We start from the raw sequence: 25,969 nt of genomic DNA on the forward strand, positions 1-25,969 counted from the left end.
GGTGCCTTTCTAATGAGAAAAAAACAAATGCAATGATTTTGCTATGCAATCTGTATTGATTTATCCATGGGGAAATACAGTTAAATTAGTTGAGCTGGCCATTCATTCAAAGCTATGGGGACCTGTTGGGCAAGGACCACATCGACATCGACCAATGCAGCTATTGCCCAAAGAGATTTTCAAACCTTTCCAATAAGACCAGACTGATAAGCTGGCAGGTTTATCTGGAGGGGCCAGGCCAGTATATTTTATAACCCCATGTACAGCCAGCTTTAGGAGACTTGACATATGAGCTTTTTTGAAATGAGTTACTATGTAACTACAGTATGAGTAAGTTACCTGCAGCACTTTACTATTTACTCGCCTGATCCCATTTTCACAATTGCTGTCAAACCACTGTCAAGTCCTCTCGAAGTTTCAATGTTTGGCCATGACTTACCTTAAGGGCCAACCTATGGTCAGGGTACCCCTTGAAGATCCAACATTTAGCCAGGACCCCCTTGAAGGTCCAACCTTTGATCAAGGCTCCCTTTGAAGGTCCAACCTTTGATCAAGGATCCCTTTGAAGTTCCAACCTATGATCAAGGCTCCCTTTGAAGGTCCAACCTATGATCAAGGCTCCCTTTGAAGGTCCAACCTTTGGTCAGTGCACCCCTTGCAGGTCCAACCTTTAGGGCTCTGGCACACGGGGAGATTAGTCGCCCGCGACAAAACTCCCTGTTCGCGGGTGACTAATGGCACACGCAGCGGCGCGATTTTGCACATATCGCCGAAGTTGCCTCGCTTTTTCGGCGATTTGCGCGAAATCGCGCTGCCGCGTGTGCCATCCCACCGGCGACTTACATTTTCGCCGGTGGGATGGCAGGGGAAGGCAACTCGGGGAGATTAGTCGCCCGCGAACAGGGAGTTTTGTCGCGGGCGACTAATCTCCCCGTGTGCCATGAAAGTCCAACCTTTGGTCACAGATCTCATTGAAGATCTAACCTTGGTCAGAGCACCTTTTGGCTAATGACAGATAGTATATCAAGTGTATCAGTCTTTCAGCCTTTAGCTCCAAAAATATCTAGGGTAGCAAATACCTATTTACCCACAATCCTCATACTAACTAATCTTGAAACTGGGGTTTTGGCTGTAGTTCTTACCCTAACTATATTTCAGGCCCATTCAGACCCCTAGAAGGGCGAGCTCCACAGCTTGAACATTGTCTTTCTGTTTTACTGACAGTGGAATATGCCCTAATAACAAGGGAACATTGTAGTTGATTTCCCTATTAGGATTAGTAGCCACATGACCCTATATTTGGCACAGAGCTATAACGTTATTTCTATAAATATTTTTTCATTTGCCTTAACATTGCAAGCTACTATTTTTACACTACAATGTTCTTCTTGATTACACTTTCGATTATCAAAATGTGACCAGTAGCCTTGCAAACAGGAGATAAGATGGCAGCTCCATGACTTGCCCTTGACATTTTGTGGTTATCTTCACAATGCAGCTGTTCCAAAGGAAGACTATCCCAGGCAGGCAGTTTCTAGCCAATGTCCCCAATGCCACCAATAAGGTCAAGTACAGCACATGGCTAGCTGCACACCAACCTTCCTATAATGACCTTGAGACTGGGATTTAAGGATTTAACCTGTAAATTGCTTTTGCACCATGAGCTTATAATCCTGGACTTTTCCCACATTCAGTGGTCACAGAAACAACCAACCCTAGAATGGTTCCCAGTCGCCAACACCACACTAGATAGGTCTAAGGCTTGGTTTTTATCGGGAATGAGATACAGATGGAGAAGTCAGCTCTTCTTAGGTTCTGAGGTTCCCAGTAAGGACCAGTAAGGACTCTTGAAGGAAATTATAAGTAAATATTGAGGCTTTAAGAAATACCCAGTAGATTAATCTAGGTCTGATACAATGGTAGCAATCAGGCTTCAATACATCAGACCCTCATTATCACCAAAGACTCTTCAACCCGACCAAATGGATCTAGGTCTGTGGCCAAAACTCACGTAGAGCCAAAATGGTCAATTTGATCCTGAACAGATTCTGAATAGACTTGTGTGTTGGGTTATCTTTGGTCAATGGGGGCTTTTTCAGCTCTCCCAGGCCTTTTTTATCCTGAGCAGCTTTTGAAAGTTGTGCTAATGAATTCCCTGGTTGGTGGATGCTGAATCATGCTCACTAGGCAGGCTCACTAGGCAGGCTCATTGTGCGTGCCGAGCACATCTCCAGCTATTCCTAAAGCTTTTGTACTGCAGAGACCCATTCACAGAGCGCGGCAAAGGTGGGGACTAGATATCTGCCCCCTCATTCTCTCAGCTTTCTGTTAACCCTTGTATTTACACCCCTTGTTAGCTTAAACCCTTGCCTGCTATTTCCCTTACTTTTTACAGCCATGGTTTATTTAACCCTCACATTTCTGCAAAATTGAATAGGAGGTGGGGGGGGGGATTCTGGTACAACTATAGCTTAAGGCAGGGATCCCCACAGTCCGCCACAGTCAAATGTAAAAAGATTTGGAGAGCAACACAAGCACCATAAAAGTTCATGGAGGAGCCAAATAAGGGCTGTGATTGGCTATTAGGGGCCTCTATGCACCCTAGCAGCTTACAGGGGCTTTATTTGGTAGGAAATCTTGTTTTTATTCAACTAAAACTTGCCCCCAAGTCAGGAATTCAAAAATAACTCCCTGGTTTGGGGGCAACATGTTGCCCCTGAGTCACTGGTTGGGGATCCCTAGCTTAAGGGGTACAGATTGGACATCACTGATTTATGTTCCTCTGTCCCTTTCCAGGTGGAAATGTTTCTTCTTACTGAAGACAATTATAAAATACATGCACGCACTATTGTTGCTAAGGGATTGCTGTTAGTAACATGGCATTCCTGCCATTTAATGGTGTTCCGTGTCTCTTTATGAGCTGACACTTAAGTGCCATACTTCACCTCTGTGTCGGCCTCCAGGCGGGTAACAAGAATGAAGCAGGGGCCTTGAATAAAAGCTGTACAGGAAGGTCAACTCAGGACACAGAGCTCGGCCATATGACACCTTTAACGCAATGTAAATTTAGCACAGGGGTGCAAGAGATTCCTCAGAGCACAAGTAGGTTGGTACATAAAGTAGAGATTCCTCAGAGAGCACAAGTAGGTTGGTCAGGGTCGGACTGGGGGGTGCAGGGCCCACCGGGCGAGTGTAAATTTAACGCGTCAGGGGAGTAACAGTCGGGCAGGGGGAGCGCCGGAAAGGGTCGGGTGTGGGCCCAGTGGGATTTTTTCCGGTGTCCCGGCGGCCCAGTCCGACCCTGAGGTTGGTACATAAAGTAGAAATTTATACATGATTCTGATATAGGTGTAAATAAAATGAACAGGTGAAAATACTTTGATATGAGGCACTTTCATTCAAAACAGCAATGGAATGGTTAAAAAGGAGGGGTGTGGCTATAACGTGCATCAGCTATTGTGACAGTAGCTTAGCAACGCATTTGTCAATGAGCATTTGTGCCGACTCAGAGTGACCTGCCGACAGGCACGTACATGGCGAGCAGAGAGGGGCATCGTGTTTCCACATTGGCACAGCAAAGCATGATGGGAGCCTGGGGGCCGCCACATAGCAACAACCCATAATAGTCTCCTGTTTGACTCAAAGGAAAAGCTCTTTCCTGGCTCAAAAAAGGTCTTACAAGTCCCAGTGTCATCCTTGTAGCTTTACTTTCTATAACGGTCTCCATCCCTTCCTTGTCTCTGTCTAATTACCTAATGCTTTTAATCATACAGGAACATTTGTTTACAAATCTTTTTGCTTTTCAGTACAGGTATAGGACCCATTATCTGGAATGCTCGGGACCAAGGGTATTCCAGATAAGGGGTCTTTCCATAATTTGGATCTCCATACCTTAAGTCTAAAAAATCAATAAAACATTAATTAAACCCAATAGGATTGTTTTGCATCCAATAAGGGGTAATTATATCTTAGTTGGGATCAAGTACAGGTACTGTTTTATTATTACAGAGAAAAGGGAATCATTTAACCATGAAATAAACCCAATAGGGCTGTTCTGCCCCCAATAAGGGGTAATTATATCTTAGTTGGGATCAAGTACAGGTACTGTTTTATTATTACAGAGAAAGGGAATCATTTAACCATGAAATAAACCCAATAGGGCTGTTCTGCCCCAATAAGGGGTAATTATATCTTAGTTGGGATCAAGTACAGGTACTGTTTTATTATTACAGAGAAAAGGGAATCATTTAACCATTAAATAAACCCAATAGGGCTGTTCTGCCCCAATAAGGGGTAATTATATCTTAGTTGGGATCAAGTACAGGTACTGTTTTATTATTACAGAGAAAAGGGAATCATTTAACCATTAAATAAACCCAATAGGGCTGTTCTACCCCCAATAAGGGGTAATTATATCTTAGTTGGGATCAAGTACAGGTACTGTTTTATTATTACAGAGAAAAGGGAATCATTTAACCATTAAATAAACCCAATAGGGCTATTCTACCCCCAATAAGGGGTAATTATATCTTAGTTGGGATCAAGTACAGGTACTGTTTTATTATTACAGAGAAAAGGGAATCATTTAACCATTAAATAAACCCAATAGGGCTGTTCTGCCCCAATAAGGGGTAATTATATCTTAGTTGGGATCAAGTACAGGTACTGTTTTATTATTACAGAGAAAAGGGAATCATTTAACCATTAAATAAACCCAATAGGGCTGTTCTGCCCAATAAGGGGTAATTATATCTTAGTTGGGATCAAGTACAGGTACTGTTTTATTATTACAGAGAAAAGGGAATCATTTAACCATTAAATAAACCCAATAGGGCTGTTCTGCCCCAATAAGGGGTAATTATATCTTAGTTGGGATCAAGTACAGGTACTGTTTTATTATTACAGAGAAAAGGGAATCATTTAACCATTAAATAAACCCAATAGGGCTGTTTTGCCCAATAAGGGGTAATTATATCTTAGTTGGGATCAAGTACAGGTACTGTTTTATTATTACAGAGAAAAGGGAATCATTTAACCATTAAATAAACCCAATAGGGCTGTTCTGCCCCAATAAGGGGTAATTATATCTTAGTTGGGATCAAGTACAGGTACTGTTTTATTATTACAGAGAAAAGGGAATCATTTAACCATTAAATAAACCCAATAGGGCTGTTCTGCCCCAATAAGGGGTAATTATATCTTAGTTGGGATCAAGTACAGGTACTGTTTTATTATTACAGAGAAAAAGGAAATCCGTTTTAAAATTCTGAATTATTTGATTAAAATGGAGACCATGGGAGACGGGCTTTCATTAATTCGGAGCTTTCTTGATGAAGGGTTTCTGGATAGGGAATCCCATACCTGTGCTGACAGGCTTCAGTGCATTCCTCACACAAACATTTTAACTTCCTGTCAAAACTTTAGCAAAATTCCCACCTCTGCACACAAAATAGTTCCTGTCAGGTCTCCAAAGCGCAATCATGATTCAATAAGAAAGTCTGTGTCCCTACGGAAATTACTGTCACCACTTGGAGGGCAGGAAAGTGCCTGTGTCGCCATTTTGTCTTTGTTCATTCACACAAAATGGCTGCCAAAATGGCTGTCTATTCTAAGCTTGCAGCTCCTCAAAACACACAAACCAAACAAGAACTCATTAAATACCCATTTTATTTGTTTTTTGGTAGGGATTTTCATTAAATAACAGATGAGCATAATGCCATATTTATTCAAGCTTGGAAAAAAATAGCATTAAATATTTCGCTTGACCTACGCATTACTTTTCTCTTGACCAACTGCAGGAAAGTATATATAAATAATATCTACGCTCGCCTTATGTACAGCACATTAAACAGACATGAGATTAACATCTAGCTACAAACTTGGATTTATTTTTGCTGATAGATTTTCGCCCCAGGACATTCTCCCCCCCCCCCCCCCCTTTTTTTTTAATTTTAATTTATTATTTTTACATTTTTTATAAAATTTGATATGCTATAAATAGATTTAGTTCTACTGACTAAAAGAGAAGACATTTTCCATGGAACGCCAACTTTTTTTTAATATATAAAACCCAAATAATAATATTTATTTTATTTGTAGTCACCTTAAATGCTAAAGTAACTCAAAAATAAAATAAAAGTTACAAAATATATATATATACTATATATAATGGACTCAAATGGACATGTTTACTCATTGCTCTAACATATAAAATGGTTTGGAACATTAATTACCCCTGGAGGTATGACTATAACTTTATACAACAGATGGGTTTTCATTCCTACTGCAGTTGGTTCTGTGCATTTATGAACTGCTTTCATTGGCTACGGGTTGGTTCTAGCCCCCACCACTTAACAGTTATGACACCAAGCAGTACTGTCCAGTCAAAACATGACTTTTATATATAATTTATATATAATTCTCATATAATAATAATAATAATTCCCTAGAAATCGTCCCCCCCCCCCATTCATTTCTATTTGCAAAACTCCCCTGCAGTATTTACATGCCGAACTCCAAAAAAAACATTGAAATATACAGAAAATTCTTATCCTGAGTGCTGCCAAAAAACTGATTGTGCAGTGGAAAAAAAAATAATAAATGTATGTACAAATTCTAAAATAATTACAGATTTTTAAATTAAGAAAAATGCAGATCAATAAGACAATTAGCACCTTCCTCTTCTCAACCTTTACATAAACAAATACTTTCAAGTAATGTATCATACAATCTATGGTTTCCTATTGGTTGTACCACGGATTGTATACCCCACACATTGGCACGTGCAGTTGTCCCAAAGACTCAACGTACGTCATCTGGATCTTTGCAGGACGTCGGGCTCAGTTTGCCTGAATTGCCAGTCTCCCAGAGTTCAAGTAATTGAGCATGGTAGTTACCAGCTCGGCCATGTCGAAATCATGTTTCCACCCCCAGTCCTTGCGAGCATTGCTGTCATCAAAATTCATTGGCCAACTGTCAGCTAGAACAACAAGAGCAGACATTAGGATTGGCTTAGAAGAATACACGCTTGCCAAAAAAAGCTAGTGATACTATCCAATCAGAATCTTCTATACTCAGATAGTCTTATGATCATTAGTCTATACCAGGGATCCCCAACAAGCATGAAAAAAAGTTCTGAAAAAAATAGAACTGTGATTGGTTATTGGGTAGCCCTATGAGAGGAGGCTCTGCTTGGGGTAAAACTGTGTCCCTGGGCTTCCAAAACTTGTCTCCAAGCCAGAAATGTATAAATGGCACCTACTCTGAGGCCACTGGGAGCAACATTACCAACATGTTGCCCCCGAGCCAGAGGTTAGGGATCTCTCATCTAGACAACAACAATGTTCTAATGCTCTAATTGGCTAAACGTTTTAACTTCATGAATTTGCTAACATTATAATTGGGAACTTGTCTAAGCCTGATAAAGATTCCAATAAAATTATTGGGTACTAGCTTGGGTAGCTTTCTGAACATCTTAATGTTTTTTCTGCTTAGATGTTTGTTTTAGCCTTCAAAAACTGAGGACCCAGACATTCAAGTGATTACAATAGGTGCGTTTACCCAATTAAAAAAAATCTAAAACCCTCCATATATAAATGTTCCAATTGGTTTAACCTGAAGATCTGCAACTCGTAGCAGGTGCATAAATAGTAACTGTAGTTACTCACCGATGGCTTGCCTGACGGCATCCACATCATAAACAACTTCAAGCTCTGGCATGTGCTTCTGAACCTCTATTGCCAGCTCCTCAGGTGTGAAGCTCATGGCATTGATGTTGTACGTCCTCATAGTAAGCGACGGGGCGGGTGCCTCCATAACCTCCAGGGTAGCCCTTAGGCAATCATCAATATACATCATGGGCAAACGAGTGTCTGGTTTTAGGTTGCACATGAACCTTCCAGTCTTGATAGCATCATGGAAAATCTGGACAGCATAGTCTATTAGGAGAACATAAGAAATTCAGATGAGATTAAAGAGTAAAAAAAAGCCAGAAGAACATGGTGATATGTTTTAATGGAGTTATAGTCAACATTATCAAGATGTGCCCATTATTCAAAGATCAGAGTACTTTAGGGGAAATGAAAGCCTAAAAATCTGATGTGGGACAATGTGAAGAACTAATAGGGTTACCCCAATGTTTCTATATATCTGTAACCTTGTTATGGGCTAAGGGGACCCAGCCTGAAGGCCAGTTAGGGGGGGATTTGGGGTGAGTGCTTATTTGTGCCCTGGGTACCCCTGGAACTATAGCAGGGTGACTGTTACCCCAATGTTTCTATATATCTGTAACCTTGTTATGGGCTAAGGGGGGCCAGCCTGAAGGCCAGTTAGGGGGGGATTTGGGGTGAGTGCTTATTTGTGCCCTGGGTACCCCTGGAACTATAGCAGGGTGACTGTTACCCCAATGTTTCTATATATCTGTAACCTTGTTATGGGCTAAGGGGGGCCAGCCTGAAGGCCAGTTAGGGGGGGATTTGGGGTACTTATTTGTGCCCTGGGTACCCCTGGAACTATAGCAGGGTGACTGTTACCCCAATGTTTCTATATATCTGTAACCTTGTTATGGGCTAAGGGGGCCCAGCCTGAAGGCCAGTTAGGGGGGGATTTGGGGTGAGTACTTATTTGTGCCCTGGGTACCCCTGGAACTATAGCAGGGTGACTGTTACCCCAATGTTTCTATATATATCTGTAACCTTGTTTTGGGCTAAGGGGGCCCAGCCTGAAGGCCAGTTAGGGGGGATTTGGGGTCAGTGCTTATTTGTGCCCTGGGTACCCCTGGAACTATAGCAGGGTGACTGTTACCCCAATGTTTCTATATATCTGTAACCTTGTTATGGGCTAAGGGGGCCCAGCCTGAAGGCCAGTTAGGGGGGATTTGGGGTGAGTGCTTATTTGTGCCCTGGGTACCCCTGGAACTATAGCGGGGTGACTGTTACCCCAATGTTTCTATATATCTGTAACCTTGTTATGGGCTAAGGGGGCCCAGCCTGAAGGCCAGTTAGGGGGGGATTTGGGGTGAGTGCTTATTTGTGCCCTGGGTACCCCTGGAACTATAGCAGGGTGACTGATACCCCAATGTTTCTATATCTGTAACCTTGTTAAAGAGCCCACAGGGAGCATTCTGCAGTTAATGGCACCTCATCCACACTGACATACTAGTACTTTTGGCAAGTTTACTGTATAGTGCATCCTTTAATTGGTAGAGGGGATGCTTGGGGAAAAAGATCAAACATGGCAAAAGTAGAGTAAAGTTCTCTGGGCCACTGGTTTTTATGGAAGGATATTGATAAGAATAACCAAGGGTGTTTAATAAGTTGTCTATGAGATTGTTACCTGTAGTTCCTCCTCCAGGTTGGGAATCAGCAGAAATAATTCCAGGATAACGGAGACACCGGAAGTCCAGGCCGTATCTGTAGTGGTAATACTGTAAAATAAGAAAAACAATGACTGTAAGTGACAGAAGACTGTATACATCATGTTCTAATATACTGATTTAAAGTTGTTGGACTACAATTCCCTGCTTCTTCTGCAGAAAAGACAGCTTTGAGCGGATGCCATGTAATTTATAGGCAAGTAGTAACACTATGGACCTACCTCTCCCATAAGCTCTGCATGGACTTTGGAAACACCATAGATTGTCCTTGGTCTCTGCACACACAGATCTGGAGTTGGGTTTCTGGGCGAGGTGGGACCGAAGGCTCCGATTGTACTCGGCACAAACAGGCGCAGCCCGTGTTCAGCGGCAATATCCAGAATATTGTGTAGCCCTGAATTGAGCAATGGCAGTTGTTATCAGAACAGGATTTAATATATTGACCCAACCATGGACATTGCACAACATGTTAGTTGCTAAATCAGCTCACCTGTAATATTGACCGCTCTGGCCAACGGAACGTTTGCCTCACCGACTGCGCTGAGCAAAGCACTATAGTGAATGAGCCACGTTATCCGATTGTTCACAACGATCTCACGTAGATTCTTATAGTCCAGAATATCAGAGTAGATGAATGGCCCTGTGGGTTAGAAACGTTGCAGCTGGTCAAGGACAAGGCACCACTATAGGCTAGTCTGTTTGAGTCTTAAGTTATGATAGGGCACAGGGCAGGAGACTTTTTAGAGAACCCATTATTTATATAAAGTAGGAATGTCCTATAAGCCCTATAAAGGCTAAGCCAAATTGATATAAAGCATTACTGCCACCATTGTGAAATTTCACATCAGATACTCCAGTCTCTTCCCTTACATAAGCTCCTTGGCAATACATTCTGTCTTTTGGGAACCGCTGGCAAAACCAGAGGAACAGCCTAGAAGTAGACGGCTTGTGTAAACAAAAGCTCCATTGATCTCTCTGCTTGAGACCGTTCCATTTAATAGCTACCCACAGTCGTGCCTAGCATAATGCAATTCCTTTACATTCCTATATATATTCCTAACAGGTTCCCTAGCTGCTCCCCCTCTCCATCCGTCCTTGTACCGTTGCCATCTAAGCTGCAAGTCACAACTGCATATTCCCCCAAATAATATCACGTGGCTTGGGGCAAATCTGAATCCTTACCGCTGTAAAAGACGCTGTCTGGGGGTTTACGTATGTCAGACAGGATCACATTGTTCTTTCCATAGCGTTTTCTGTAAGGATAAAGGGAAAAAAGGTTGATATCTTCTTATACAAGCCACTAATAAAGGGGAAATTAAATCATTTTTGCAAAGGCTGGAATATAGTCATTCTATATACTATTCCCTTAAATAACAGAGTCCTGTATCCCATAGAAACCGGTCAGTTATTCCTAGGCAATAAGCTTTTATTAGCCTACTGCGGTGCCACCTTGGCCTTTGCTTATAAACAGTCCCTATCATTTATTATTTGCAAGCAAGGGACTATGGAGGCATCAGTACATACGGCTATAAATAAAGAGTCATCATCAAGTCTATTTATATCTGCCCAAGCTCCGCATACCTCAGCAGTTTGGCAAGTCCCACGCCCAGCTGGCCTAGTCCTCCTGCAATAAAACATCTAGAATTAGAAGGCAGAATATAAATTACCTCTGGGGGTAGTGTACCCCCTTGTGGAACACAATTAAAGCAATAAATCAAATCACATTGTATAATGAACTCCTCCTTATCTGTAAGCCTGACACAGACTCCAGTCAGGGGTTCGTTTGTGCAGAGATCAGTTATTTCTTTTTAAAGCACGTATTTACATTACATATGGATAAAGTACAAATAAAAACCAAAACAATGACCAATTAGTGTTTTATAACATGGACTAGTGTAGGAGTGGTAATTAGGTTAATGAGCTGCATCGTTAGGCAAAATACAGAAGACGTTCATTAAACAGGGTGGAATAATCTGACTAAAAATCTTTTCACTTGGAGCTATTTTGCTCTGCACAAAAACATCACTATTGGAAGTTGGCAGGAGCGGAGGTGCAGTTTAATTAGGTGCATATGTCTGGCCTATAAAGTGATGGTGGATGGGATAGAGCTGCCAGACTCACCTGTGATGAGCACGCGAGGGTGGTCTGTCTCAGAGAAGGACACAGAGTGGAAGCTGGCGTCTGATGGCACTTGGCGGGGAGAAAAACCAATGGACCGGATAGGCATAACAGAGATCTGGCAACCGCAAACAGGACTCTGCGCCATCTGCTTGGCCACTCTCGTTATCGTCCGCATTACAGGCATCTTCAGGCAGAAAGTCTGCAAGGAAAGAAGATCAGTTTATATCAGAATACCTCAGGGAATAGGTCAGAAGGCTATTTCTGCCATACGGAGCAGCAATACTGAGCCCCCGATACTGTGCAAGCTCTGAATACAGTGCCGAGACAAAGTGGGAAGGTGGTTCTTGCCCTGAGAGCTTGCAATCTAACCAAGAGCTAAAATGCTGTGCTTACTGAAACAATGTACAAAAGATCAAAGTAAATAACACAATGTGCAGGGGGAGCAAAGCCAATGCCAAGTGTAAAGTACAGTGTTCCTTTGGATTTACTGCCCCATTCAGCACACCAGGCACAAGGCAATAACGGGGCACATTAATGGGCAGAACGGGTGCTCTAGCACTAGGCACCCAGTAGTAACTGCCACCCAGATATCCCCCAATTAACTGAACCCAGATGCCTGTCTCCTTATATACCTCTCAGTGATAGAGATCTGCTTTCCCCACAGTCTGGTGAGCGTTTGGCAGAGGGCAAAGCCCTGGCAGAGAAAAGGTTAAGAAAGTCCCCTGGTCTCAGGTTGCCAGCGTGGCAAATGGAAGGCTGGGCACACACGGTGGGTCTGCAGAGCATCACATACGCCTGAATAAGCACAGACCCCACAGTGGTGGCTAAAGTGACTCTATTACTCTCCCCCTGTGAGCCCCGGGGGGCAGATAATCCTTGTTACTGAGAGGAAAGGGCATCTGGGTATCAGACGGAAGTGCCGGGTACCAGGATTATCATGGAATCTAAATACCCCACATTGAGTCACACACAAAATAAATGTAACATTCCAATCAATTACCCAATATTTCCTCTGGTTTATCCCCCAGATTATATATATTTATTTATTACTAATAACTCAAAGTGCTAATATCCATCCCAGAATGCGACTCCCCGCACCAGTAGCTCCGGCCGACTCGCGGCTCCCTGGCATCACACAGCAGTGGGACGAGCCAGAAATTCCATCCTCCCAGATGTGGATTAAATCTACCCCCCCATTCACAGAATATCAACATTAGGGGGGAATAAAGGAAAGTTCTGGAAAAGTGTGTCCTGAGCTGACCCGACCCGGTTCCAGCACACACAGAGCAGTGCCAACAGGCACAGGGTTACTGAGGATATAACAGTAGCAGCACTATGCTTATTATACACTCTAACCCACAGTGCTGCCTTCCCCAGACACCATTTGCCTTACTATACACATAATCCCATATACTGCTATACATTCTGCCTCACAGTTACAGTCCCTTTCCCATACACTCTTTTGCTTTACTATACATATTAACCCTACCCCTGTCACATAGTTATATCCCAATACCAACTTGCCTTACTATACACATAATCCCATGTACTGCTATACATTCTGCCTCACAGTTACAGCCCCTTTCCCATACACTCTTTTGCTTTACTATACATATTAACCCTACCCCTGTCACATAGTTATATCCCAATACCAACTTGCCTTACTATACACATAATCCCATGTACTGCTATACATTCTGCCTCACAGTTACAGCCCATTTCCCATACACTCTTTTGCTTTACTATACATATTAACCCTACCTTGTCACATAGTTATATCCCAATACCAACTTGCCTTACTATACACATAATCCCATATACTGCTATACATTCTGCCTCACAGTTACAGCCCCTTTCCCATACACTCTTTTGCTTTACTATACATATTAACCCTACCTTGTCACATAGTTATATCCCAATACCAACTTGCCTTACTATACACATAATCCCATATACTGCTATACATTCTGCCTCACAGTTACAGCCCCTTTCCCATACACTCTTTTGCGTTACTATACATATTAACCCTACCCCTGTCACATAGTTATATCCCCTGATACCGACCTGCCTTACTATACACATTCCCAGAAGGAGTGTAACAGAGTCTCTGCGGCCCCCAGACAGATAGGGCCCCCCAAGTGGTTGAACCTGACTGCCTCCCTTATGCAGAAAGCTATGATTTCTACAGGACTGCATACACATTAACTGGGTGTTCTGCATTAAAGGTAAAATATAGACTGTACCATGTATGATTTGGAGGGGGGACTAGAACCTACCTTAGGGGGAATAATAATGCCCTGCTGCTTGCCGGTGCCTTGCTTCACACGTTTTCTGTGAGTCTGCAAAGCCCAACGTGTGCTCAGCCTTTTATAGGGCACAGCCTCCAAAATATGCCAATGGCACAGCCCCAGACGCATGGGAGTTGGCCCCTACGTCACAGGGAAGGAGGGGCCCCAGGCTCACATTACAGCCTCCGGCTTAGCCTGCAGCACCAGCAGCTGAGATCATTCAGTCTGGTGTTTCCAAGGAACAGTGATCTCTTACTCTACCATATTTAAAAGGGTTAAAGGGACACGTTACCTACCCCCCCCCCCCAAACTTATATAGCATTATATTTAGTTATGTAATTAATGTAATTAACCACATAAATTGGTCCTGCCGTCTCAAGACTTTTCCTCTCATCCCAAGGTCCCATTGCATAAAATTCCTATCATGTCAACGGTAATATTGGTGCTCAGAGGGTTAATACTGACATATTGGCTGCACAGGTCTAAATCTGATGGCACTGCAGCTGCTGCTGAACTACAACTCCCAGCATTCTGTATCAGCAGGCAATGAATACTTTAAGACGAAGACACACAGAGCTACTAGTCGCCCGCGAACAGGGAGTTTTGTCGCGGGCGACTAATCTCCCCGTGTGCCAGAGCCCTAAGGGTGAAGACGCACAGAGCTACTAGTAGCAGCTACTTGTTGTGGCTACTAAAATAGACAATGCTGATCATTTACTGATAATTGTCTCTACGTGTGTTTTAGCAGAGGCAATTCTCAGTATTGTCTATGGCAGGGGATTTTCTGGCGTTTAGTAGCCGTAAAAAAAGAAGCTGCTACTAGTAGCTCTGTGTGTCTTCATCCTAAAAGTATAATTCGATAACAGTCATAGCCAGACTGTACTGGGCTATATATTAAGCTTGGGTCAGAGCTGGTTCTGTATATCTGTAGGCCCATTGCCTTTATATGCAGAGAATAGTATAAGGACATACTGAACCCACAATGTTCATATTCAGGCACAGAGGGGGTACACAATCTTAGGGGGCGCCCCATTGCTGGTACCACAAATAACACATATAAAATGCCACTACATTATAACCAGCACCTGTGCCCCCCACTTCTGTTTCCGAGTGGGTGCTGACCCGCCATTACTAAGAAATGTTGGGAAAGAGCATTATGCAACGTGTAGAAAAACACGCGTGAAGCAACTGCAGCCTGTAGGTTCCGGGAACTGGTACCTTCCCTGCTCATTGCTATTTATGTGTGCATAGGACCTGCCGTACTGCTGTGTGGCCTGCAGCATGCTTAGTAATATCTGTAACACAAATATATATATATATATATATCCAGAAACCCATTATGCAGAAAGCTCCAAATTACGGAAAGCCCGTCTCCCATAGACTCCATTTTAATCAAATAATTCAGAATTTTAAAACTGATTTCCTTTTTCTCTGTAATAATAAAACAGTACCTGTACTTGATCCCAACTAAGATATAATTACCCCTTATTGGGGCAGAACAGCCCTATTGGGTTTATTTAATGGTTAAATGATTCCCTTTTCTCTGTAATAATAAAACAGTACCTGTACTTGATCCCAACTAAGATATAATTACCCCTTATTGGGGCAGAACAGCCCTATTGGGTTTATTTAATGGTTAAATGATTCCCTTTTCTCTGTAATAATAAAACAGTACCTGTACTTGATCCCAACTAAGATATAATTACCCCTTATTGGGGCAGAACAGCCCTATTGGGTTTTTCATGGTTAAATGATTCCCTTTTCTCTGTAATAATAAAACAGTACCTGTACTTGATCCCAAGTAAGATATAAATAATCCTTACTGGATGCAAAACAATCCTATTGGGTCTTATCCGGAATACGCTTGGTCCCGAGCATTCGGGATAACGGGTCCTATAACTATATATAGTATAATGTTTCATATTAGTACCAGCTGGCTACTGGCGCTGGGATCCATCTGTTGAGGAACTACAGGTCCCAGAATGCTTAGCAAGAGCAAGAGGGGGGCAGTGCATAAAGGCCAACTAAGCCCTTGCTGAATGATGTAGTTGAGCTACACCTGCCAGGCCAGTGTTGGTGGGATGCTGGCACACCTGGTGAGTGTAACATACCCCCCTACACGCACAAGTAGCCGATTAGAACATTCCTGGAATGACAGGCGACGCGGCTTGCGCGGTACAAGAACAGACCAGTCTGAGCCTGAAATCCATGGAACAGAATCTGACAGATCAAATATGAGCAGCACTTCAAATATTGACACTTCTCGGCTGCTACAAATGGTGGTGACTGGCCACATCCCGGGCACGCTAGCCCAAGGGCACCAGGGTCACCGACACCCAGGGGGTCAGACACAAAGGATTAACCTCTCAGAACACGTGACAGGGACATCATTCAGCAAAACTGCCGACCCGTTAGGAACAGGATTAGAGACTGCCACTGTTATTCTTTACATAGCTGCACTCTTTAAAGGGGAAATAAAGCCATTTATCATTACAATGATTATTTGTAAATGCAGCTTTGCTACTCCCTGCACTGCAGGTTCTGACTGCATGCTATAATGTAACAATGCAGCAGTAATCTGCTCTGCTCTAGTCAAGACTCCAATTCCCACAATGCTTTGCACAGGTCTGTGAGGCTCTATGGCTTTGCTGCCAAGGCCAGTCTGATCTAAATGACCAAGAAAAGCAGCAGATGTTCCCTGAATTGCTACATTTTCTTTCTGAAACAGGTCTCCTAAAAGAAAAAAATAGCCCCTGTGACCCTAATATCATAGGGGTCCCCTGGGGCAAAAACACAGTGGTTTAGACATCTTAATTCTACCCTGCGCCCCCTTTGGACACTGATCAGCGGTTACATAGGGAATGTTTGGGCAGAAGGCTGAATGTCACGGTGATGTGTCTTTTATCAGCCTCAACTACTAGGGAACCTGTAACAATGACTGGAACTACAGTAAACAATGACCTCACAGGGTGAAACAGCCCCCAGGGTGCAGGTTGGCTTGTTGATAAGTGACAGGAAGGGGTGTTGAAAGAAGGGCGTTAGGTGCATGGGTGGTTCTTGGGAGAGAAGGTGGGGTGGGAAAGGGCCAGGGAGGCTCTGGGATTTGCCTGCAAGAGACAGGGCAGGATTGTCACACAGATAGCAATATAATTATATCCAACAAGGGCAGGTAGTTCCATGTTACAGGGTGGAGGAAGGAGAGATTGGATTAAATGTCGGGCACTCGCCCAAGTAGGAGGGCAGACTGGCACCCACTGTAGGAGTGGCACAGATGGGGGTGGGACCTGCTATGAAAGGGCACTATCACTTCAGTACAGACTATCCCCACCCCAAGTCTGGACTGGGCTTCAAAATAGGCCCTGGCAACCCAAGTAGCCAGAGACCCAACCAACCCCCCTTCCCAGCCCAATAAATAGTGAGTGTCTGTGGCACCTTACAGCCCCCCTGGCATTCCCAGTACCCAGAGGCACAAACAGCCCCCCCCCAGCCCAATAAATAGTGACTGTCTGTGGCACCTTACAGCCCCCCTGGCATTCCCAGTACCCAGAGGCACAAACAGCCCCCCCCAGCCCAATAAATAGTGACTGTCTGTGGCACCTTACAGCCCCCCTGGCATTCCCAGTACCCAGAGGCACAAACAGCCCCCCCCAGCCCAATAAATAGTGACTGTCTGTGGCACCTTACAGCCCCCCTGGCATTCCCAGTACCCAGAGGCACAAACAGCCCCCCCAGCCCAATAAATAGTGACTGTCTGTGGCACCTTACAGCCCCCTGGCATTCCCAGTACCCAGAGGCACAAACAGCCCCCCCCCAGCCCAATAAATAGTGACTGTCTGTGGCACCTTACAGCCCCCCTGGCATTCCCAGTACCCAGAGGCACAAACAGCCCCCCCCCCCCAGCCCAATAAATAGTGAGTGTCTGTGGCACCTTACAGCCCCCCTGGCATTCCCAGTACCCAGAGGCACAAACAGCCCCCCCAGCCCAATAAATAGTGACTGTCTGTGGCACCTTACAGCCCCCCTGGCATTCCCAGTACCCAGAGGCACAAACAGCCCCCCCAGCCCAATAAATAGTGACTGTCTGTGGCACCTTACAGCCCCCTGGCATTCCCAGTACCCAGAGGCACAAACAGCCCCCCCCCCAGCCCAATAAATAGTGACTGTCTGTGGCACCTTACAGCCCCCCTGGCATTCCCAGTACCCAGAGGCACAAACAGCCCCCCCCCAGCCCAATAAATAGTGAGTGTCTGTGGCACCTTACAGCCCCCCTGGCATTCCCAGTACCCAGAGGCACAAACAGCCCCCCCAGCCCAATAAATAGTGACTGTCTGTGGCACCTTACAGCCCCCCTGGCATTCCCAGTACCCAGAGGCACAAACAGCCCCCCCAGCCCAATAAATAGTGACTGTCTGTGGCACCTTACAGCCCCCTGGCATTCCCAGTACCCAGAGGCACAAACAGCCCCCCCAGCCCAATAAATAGTGACTGTCTGTGGCACCTTACAGCCCCCTGGCATTCCCAGTACCCACAGATTGCCACCCTGGGCCTGCCTCACCCTAATAGTAGATCAGCTGCTCTGTGCCATAGAGATGTATAAAGACGCTGTTCGTTCCCAGGGAGCTGATTATTCTGATTACAGAGCAGTCAGGTTGGAAGTCACGTAGCCAAGCAGTCGCCTCGCCACCTTGTTATCATGCAGCCGGGTTACATTACAGGCATTTCTGTGAGGGTTCCTGAATCTATACCACATCCATCCACGTGGATTCTGGGAGTTGTAGTTCAGCATAGGTCCCCATGCAAGGCAGGAAAGGCTGTCCCTTGCATTGAGTTTGAGTGGGAGAGGGTTAGTGCCCTTTGGCTATTGGTGAACTACAACTATATCCTCACTCACCTGGGCCCATGGTAAATACCCCTTTTCTACTCTTGACACTTTGTTCCTATGTATTATAAAGGTACAGAGAAGCGTCAGCTGCACGGTTCACTCCAAGTGAGCTGATTGGCAGAAGTATCCCTGAAGCAGCCCAGTACAATGTCTACCAACCTGGCCTAAGAGCTGCCATCCCCTGCGCAATAATCTTTAATTATTCAACTGCAATTATTTTTAATAAAAATAAATGGTTCCATTGCTTCCTCCCCTCTTTCCCCCTTAAAAAACATCAGTTACCTTTCCCCTTATATTACAGGATCCCATTGGTGCCCAGCGAGGCAATGCCCAATGTTGGGTCACCAATCTAGTTGCAAAGTCACTGTTAGTCTGATTGGGCAAGGAAAGGTGTGCCAGCTGGCAGTGACCAATCAGTGCTGCCTTAGTGAGTTAACTCCCCTCTAGGGGGCGTGGTTAGCCTGTACCCCTCCCACAAAAGTACCCTGAGCTAAATACATCCCTGTTTCTGTGCGTTGAGATAGAGGCCTCTATAGAATGCAGGGCACAATCAGTTAGATACACCTTTGTGTTATATAAGGAGTCGCTGCAACAGGAATAGAACAGGTTTCTCAGCAGCGATTATACCCTCCGCTGGGGCAGCACAACCGGTTCAGTTACAAACAGGTTCAGATGGGGAGAGAGGCCGGGCAAGTGGAACTGTGGGACAATGGGAATCCTGGGAAGTTTCCCTCCTAAAAGAACATTTCCATAGAATCCCCTATAGGCTAAAATGCACCCACTGGGGTTAAAGAATCAGACAGGGCAGTTGCTGATCAGCCACACCTGATACCCAGGGGGTACAACCCACTGCAGGCTCTAAGGGAGAGGCCCCCAGCAGGGGGAATACTGCATACATAGGGGTGTCCAACATGGGGCCCTCCAGCTGTGGTTATAACGGCAACTCCCAGGACCCAATAGACAGTCATGGATGGAACATGAGATGCTGGGAGTTGCAGCTCAGCTAGAGCCAAAGGGCTGCAGGCTGGCTCTGCCCAAGGTATATATATATACCATGCATATCTAGGGAAGGGGCCCCTCTGATGGTTAGGGCCCAGGACACAGACTAGAGAAGCCTGGGGGGGCACTGGGTAGGGATGGGCAGCACTGGGTGGGGGGGCAGCACTGGGTAGGGATGGGCAGCACTGGGTAGGGATGGGCAGCACTGGGTAGGGATGGGCAGCACTGGGTGGGGGGGCAGCACTGGGTAGGGATGGGCAGCACTGGGTGGGGGGGCAGCACTGGGTAGGGATGGGCAGCACTGGGTAGGGATGGGCAGCACTGGGGGGGCAGCACTGGGTAGGGATGGGCAGCACTGGGGGGGCAGCACTGGGTAGGGATGGGCAGCACTGGGTAGGGATAGGCAGCACTGGGTAGGGATGGGCAGCACTGGGGGGGCAGCACTGGGTAGGGATGGGCAGCACTGGGGGGGCAGCACTGGGTAGGGATGGGCAGCACTGGGTAGGGATGGGCAGCACTGGGTGGGGGGCAACACTGGGTAGGGATGGGCAGCACTGGGGGGGCAGCACTGGGGGGGCAGCACTGGGTAGGGATGGGCAGCACTGGGTAGGGATGGGCAGCACTGGGTGGGGGGCAACACTGGGTAGGGATGGGCAGCACTGGGTAGGGATGGGCAGCACTGGGTAGGGATGGGCAGCACTGGGGGGGCAGCACTGGGTAGGGATGGGCAGCACTGGGTAGGGATGGGCAGCACAGGGTAGGGATGGGCAGCACTGGGTAGGGATGGGCAGCACTGGGTGGGGGGCAACACTGGGTAGGGAGCAGCACTGGGTGGAGAGCAGCACTGGGTGGGGGGGCCTTCAGAGAATGATTACATCCTTATCTCAGCCTCAGCACCCAGTTAGTACCCACCTCCCAATTGTGCCAAAGTACATTCACTCACCGCTCTCCGGTTGCTCTGCCGGTGAATGGGCGAAATCAAGTAACGGGTTATTCTCCTCGGTCGCTGAGCCTTTTACAAATCGCACAGTTGCATCAGCTCTGCATCCGATCGCTAAATGCCGGCCGGCTTCTTACAATAGCTGCAATCGGATTGGACCAGCGCGGGTGGGCGTGCCCAGAGTGACGCGCTGAAGGGGAGTGCCACGCCCAACTGGCGACGTAAGCTCGGAATGCGGGAATATGTCTGAGAGCAGCGGGGAGCGCCGTGGGTGTGTCCGGCTAGGCCAATAGAAATAGAGAAGGCTGCAGTGGTGTGTCCGTCCCAGCCAATGGGAGCAGAGGCTCGTAATAAAGCTCACTTAGCGGCAGTGATGGGAAGAGACGGCGTGACATGTGAGGCAGGGGTAGGGTGAGACTGATTAGCGCCCATATCGGGTCAGAGGGGCTCAAAGGGTCCCCAGTTTACTGCTGGGGAATGGGGAAGTCATCGCTGTCCTGCCAATCAACGTGTCAATTGTATATAACCCCGCCCCCCAAAAACCAGCTCTGAGCCAGTCTCCTATGGGTGGGCCGGGAGTCAATTCCTCGGCTTAAACCTATGTAGCAGGTTATTCCTACATTGCTTCAGAAGCCACAACCGCCAGGACTAGGGACTGAATGGGTTTGTGTGCCCTATTGTTTTTATTAAAGGGGAACTCGGCTTCTGAACCATAATCTGTTACAGAGCCCCACACAGCACAGAAACCCCTAATATCCCTATCCCTGTCATCTGTTCCTTCATACAGTAGGAATAAATCCCATGTTTATAGGCTGAAATCCAACTGCAAAACAGTTCTTCTCTTTCTGCATCATTTGAAATCCTGGCAGGGGAGGAGGGACTAAAACACTGATGTTACAGATTGTAACAACTTCTCTACAGCTTACAGACAGCATGCAGGAACTACATAACCCACAATGCATTGCACTGGGATGTTCCTTTCCTTACTGACATCACGTGTGCAGCAGGGGATTGTGGGATTGGGAGGAGGCAGGCTGAAGGCAGGCTGGGGACAGGCGACTACTGTTACATTTTATTTGAGTCACAAAGTAGCCAGCCAGATCAGCAGGGGAACAGGGGGCGGGGCTTAGGGAACTTATTATTATATTAAACATCATGAAAAGGCTGCGTATTTTTTAACTGATGTATATTGCAAAGTTTACTTTTCAAAAAGCTTTAGTTGTGTTTGGGTGAAGTTCCCCTTTAACATGTGATTGGCCATTGTTGGAAATCAACGAGTCTACCTACTTGGTGGCTGAGCATGATGGGAGTAGCAGTGACTGGGATTCTTATTAATGGCTACAGTTGCAGTAAGGTAATGCATATTTACATTAATAACTATGAATGGGAGCTGCCATGTTGGTTGTTTTTCTACATTGTTCTGCACAGTATAAGTGAGGCTTTAGTTACCCTTTGCTATACTGACAGCTAGACAAGCACAAGATGCATTAAAAGTACAAACAAAGGCCCCTGATCCGGCCCTTGTGCTGCTGAGCTCTCTGGCTCCCAGGACCTGACTCCTGACCCATCCATAGGAGCAGCAGTGACGCAGCGGGGGCTCGGGATGGGGCTAAATACAGATGCACGGTACATACTGTATGTAATGGGAGCTGCCTGTATGCAGGGAGCAGGGCTGGGTTTCACTGGGGCTCCACGTGTTGCTCTTCTGGGTCACATGGGCTGTGTATGTTACTGCAGTGAGTATAACTGGGGCCCCAGCTCTATAAATGTACCCCCCCAGCATCAAATATGGGCACAGTATAATATCCTCACTCACAGTATATGATATCCTCACTCACAGTATATAATATCCTCACTCACAGTACTCAAACCCCACTCAAGGGCATCACATAGGCCATATCCAATACTCCACAGAGCATCCCATAGCCCAGTGCCCCCAGTAATGCCTCCATATGAGCTTCCCATAGCCCAGTGCCCCCGGTAATGTCTCCATACGAGCTTCCCATAGCCCAGTGTCCCCGGTAATGTCTCCATACGAGCTTCCCATAGCCCAGCGCCCCCGGTAATGTCTCCATATGAGCTTCCCATAGCCCAGTGCCCCCGGTAATGTCTCCATATGAGCTTCCCATAGCCCAGTGTCCCCGGTAATGGCTCCATATGAGCTTCCCATAGCCCAGCGCCCCCGGTAATGTCTCCATATGAGCTTCCCATAGCCCAGCGTCCCCGGTAATGTCTCCATATGAGCTTCCCATAGCCCAGCGTCCCCGGTAATGTCTCCATATGAGCTTCCCATAGCCCAGTGCCCCCGGTAATGTCTCCATATGAGCTTCCCATAGCCCAGTGTCCCCGGTAATGTCTCCATATGAGCTTCCCATAGCCCAGTGTCCCCGGTAATGTCTCCATATGAGCTTCCCATAGCCCAGCGTCCCCGGTAATGTCTCCATACGAGCTTCCCATAGCCCAGCGCCCCCGGTAATAGCTCCATATGAGCTTCCCATAGCCCAGCGTCCCCGTAATGTCTCCATATGAGCTTCCCATAGCCCAGCGCCCCGGTAATGTCTCCATATGAGCTTCCCATAGCCCAGTATCACCGGTAATGTCTCCATATGAGCTTCCCATAGCCCAGTGTCCCCGGTAATGTCTCCATATGAGCTTCCCATAGCCCAGTGTCACCGGTAATGTCTCCATATGAGCTTCCCATAGCCCAGTGCCCCCGGTAATGTCTCCATATGAGCTTCCCATAGCCCAGTGCCCCCGGTAATGGCTCCATATGAGCTTCCCATAGCCCAGTGCCCCCGGTAATGGCTCCATATGAGCTTCCCATAGCCCAGTGCCCCCGGTAATGGCTCCATATGAGCTTCCCATAGCCCAGTGCCCCAGGTAATGTCTCCATATGAGCTTCCCATAGCCCAGTGTCACCGGTAATGTCTCCATATGAGCTTCCCATAGCCCAGTGCCCCCGGTAATGTCTCCATATGAGCTTCCCATAGCCCAGTGTCCCCGGTAATGGCTCCATATGAGCTTCCCATAGCCCAGTGTCCCCGGTAATGTCTCCATATGAGCTTCCCATAGCCCAGTGCCCCCGGTAATGTCTCCATATGAGCTTCCCATAGCCCAGTGTCCCCGGTAATGGCTCCATATGAGCTTCCCATAGCCCAGTGCCCCCGGTAATGTCTCCATACGAGCTTCCCATAGCCCAGTGTCCCCGGTAATGTCTCCATATGAGCTTCCCATAGCCCAGTGCCCCCGGTAATGTCTCCATACGAGCTTCCCATAGCCCAGTGTCCCCGGTAATGTCTCCATATGAGCTTCCCATAGCCCAGTGCCCCCGGTAATGTCTCCATACGAGCTTCCCATAGCCCGTTATAGCTCCCTCCCATAACGCTATTGTGCCTTACTATACACACTGTCCCAGTTATAGCTCCCTCCCCTAACGCTATCATGCCTTACTATACACACTGTCCCAGTTATAGCTCACTCCCCTAACCCTATCGTGCCTTACTATACACACTGTCCCAGTTATAGCTCCCTCCCCTAACGCTATTGTGCCTTACTATACACACTGTCCCAGTTATAGCTCCCTCCCCTAACGCTATTGTGCCTTACTATACACACTGTCCCAGTTATAGCTCCCTCCCCTAACGCTACTGTGCCTTACTATACACACTGTCCCAGTTATAGCTCACTGCTAAACTCTATCGTGCCTTACTATACACACTGTCCCAGTTATAGCTCACTGCTTAACGCTATTGTGCCTTACTATACACACTGTCCCAGTTATAGCTCACTCCCCTAACCCTATCGTGCCTTACTATACACACTGTCCCAGTTATAGCTCACTCCCCTAACCCTATCGTGCCTTACTATACACACTGTCCCAGTTATAGCTCACTCCCCTAACCCTATCGTGCCTTACTATACACACTGTCCCAGTTATAGCTCACTGCTTAACTCTATCGTGCCTTACTATACACACTGTCCCAGTTATAGCTCACTCCCCTAACCCTATCGTGCCTTACTATACACACTGCCCCAGTTATAGATCCCTCCCCTTACCCTATCGTGCCTTACTATAAACAGTTTCACAGTTACAACTCCTCCCTTATGACCAGGAAACGGACAAATCCATTGGCTCTCTGGCAGCCCCGCACCCCAAGGACACTGATTAGGACAGAGGAAAGGACAATGTGTCCGGCTCCCATACCCTGCAGGCTGAGTGAGTAAATTCCTCTGCACAGAGCGTTTCCAAGGAAGAGGCGGTGCCCCGGGCTTTGCATGAAAGTCACAGATTCAGCCGAATTCATTGCATGCCGTTCCCAGAACACAATCACTATATGTTCTGCCCCATGATAGCTAATCGCCCCCCCACACACACACCCCTGCCTGGCAATTCTAGGAACTGACCTTTAAATATAAAGGTTTCCCGGCCTTATGTGGTGCAATAATAATCTATTTAAGGAAAACCAATCGTGTGGCAAACGTAAAGGGGAACTACAGAGGCCAATTATGCATCCGGCCCATGATTTCTATGGCTCTTCCTGGGAACTAAGGATACTCCCATACATAAAAGCTCAAAATACATTGGCTTCTTTTAAATGGGATATAAACCCTCCCATAGAAATGTACGATTGTTCAGAGGAGTCTTCTGAGCCCCTTTGCAATTGACAATTTTTTCATTTAGCTTTCAGAATAGCAGGTGTTCCACTAATATCATGATTGCGGAAAAGGAGCGCCCTCTGCTGTTGTCTGAAGCAAAGAGCACCCAGTTGAGCCATTCCGTGGCACTTGCTTTCTTGCACTATTAGTTTATAATCTGTACTTGTGCTTCAGGCCAGCAGTACTTACTGGCTGCTAACAAATAGGTTTGGATGGAAGGATTGCACCAATTAATAACACACTAACAATAACACACACCCCGGTTAGAAAGCAAAGATGTGATTGGCTGTGCTGGGCTACTACACCTGCTGCTAATTATGTGGCTTTTACTGCATTACTTTCAGGGCCACCATCAGGGGGGGCAGTCGATTCTCGCTTATGATACAGTGTTTTGGCTAGGGCCCTCTTTAAACAATTATGGGCCTGTCATTGGTGGTCAGCGGGACGCAGCAGGGAGCCAGAGGTCACAGGGGATAGCGGGAAACAGGCCATAGTATGGGGACACTGGGGGAGAACCACCAATGTTTTAGGGGGCCAGCCCAGCAGAACACAAAGCAGCCACTGGCAAGGAAAATCCTTTTATCTCCCCATTGCCCCCCCCCCCCATGCTGTTACCCTAAATCCGATAATGAATATATATACCAGAACCTGAATAGATTCTCTACTTGCTCTTATTGACAATAAATAATTAGCAACAACAATACCTGGAA

At 46.4% G+C, this 25,969-nt stretch overlaps 1 protein-coding gene across 2 annotated transcripts; it reads right to left on the bottom strand.

Moving 5' to 3' along the window:
* Window positions 1-5,649: 5,649 nt before the first annotated feature.
* On the bottom strand, window positions 5,650-20,740 carry LOC101730350 (L-threonine 3-dehydrogenase, mitochondrial). 2 transcript variants are annotated; one of them, XM_004914945.4, is made up of 9 exons: window positions 20,607-20,740; window positions 11,495-11,693; window positions 10,955-10,997; window positions 10,556-10,626; window positions 9,864-10,013; window positions 9,595-9,767; window positions 9,334-9,424; window positions 7,668-7,937; window positions 5,650-6,979 (listed from the first exon to the last, which is right to left on the bottom strand). In XM_004914945.4, exons 2-9 carry the CDS (start codon window positions 11,676-11,678, stop codon window positions 6,840-6,842), a joined length of 1,122 nt encoding a protein of 373 aa, XP_004915002.1. In that variant the 5' UTR covers window positions 11,679-11,693; window positions 20,607-20,740; the 3' UTR covers window positions 5,650-6,839. The 2 variants fall into 2 exon arrangements, with proteins under 2 accessions (XP_004915002.1, XP_004915001.2); XM_004914944.4 differs by lacking the exon at window positions 20,607-20,740 and adding an exon at window positions 13,771-13,926.
* Between the last annotated feature and the right edge of the window lie 5,229 nt (window positions 20,741-25,969).

This window comes from Xenopus tropicalis, chromosome 5 (assembly GCF_000004195.4).
Source record: "Xenopus tropicalis strain Nigerian chromosome 5, UCB_Xtro_10.0, whole genome shotgun sequence".
Taxonomy (NCBI): Eukaryota; Metazoa; Chordata; class Amphibia; order Anura; family Pipidae; genus Xenopus; species Xenopus tropicalis.

What these genes read in the sequence shown, in the direction of transcription:
- LOC101730350 (XM_004914944.4), bottom strand. Translation starts at nt 13,911, where the DNA reads ATGCGTCTGGGGCTGTGCCATTGGCATATTTTGGAGGCTGTGCCCTAT. An exon ending in CAGAGCGGTCAATATTACAG is followed by an intron (nt 9,768 to 9,863) that starts GTGAGCTGATTT and finishes TGCTCAATTCAG; the next exon opens with GGCTACACAATATTCTGGAT. An exon ending in ACCTGGAGGAGGAACTACAG is followed by an intron (nt 7,938 to 9,333) that starts GTAACAATCTCA and finishes TTCTCCTAATAG; the next exon opens with ACTATGCTGTCCAGATTTTC.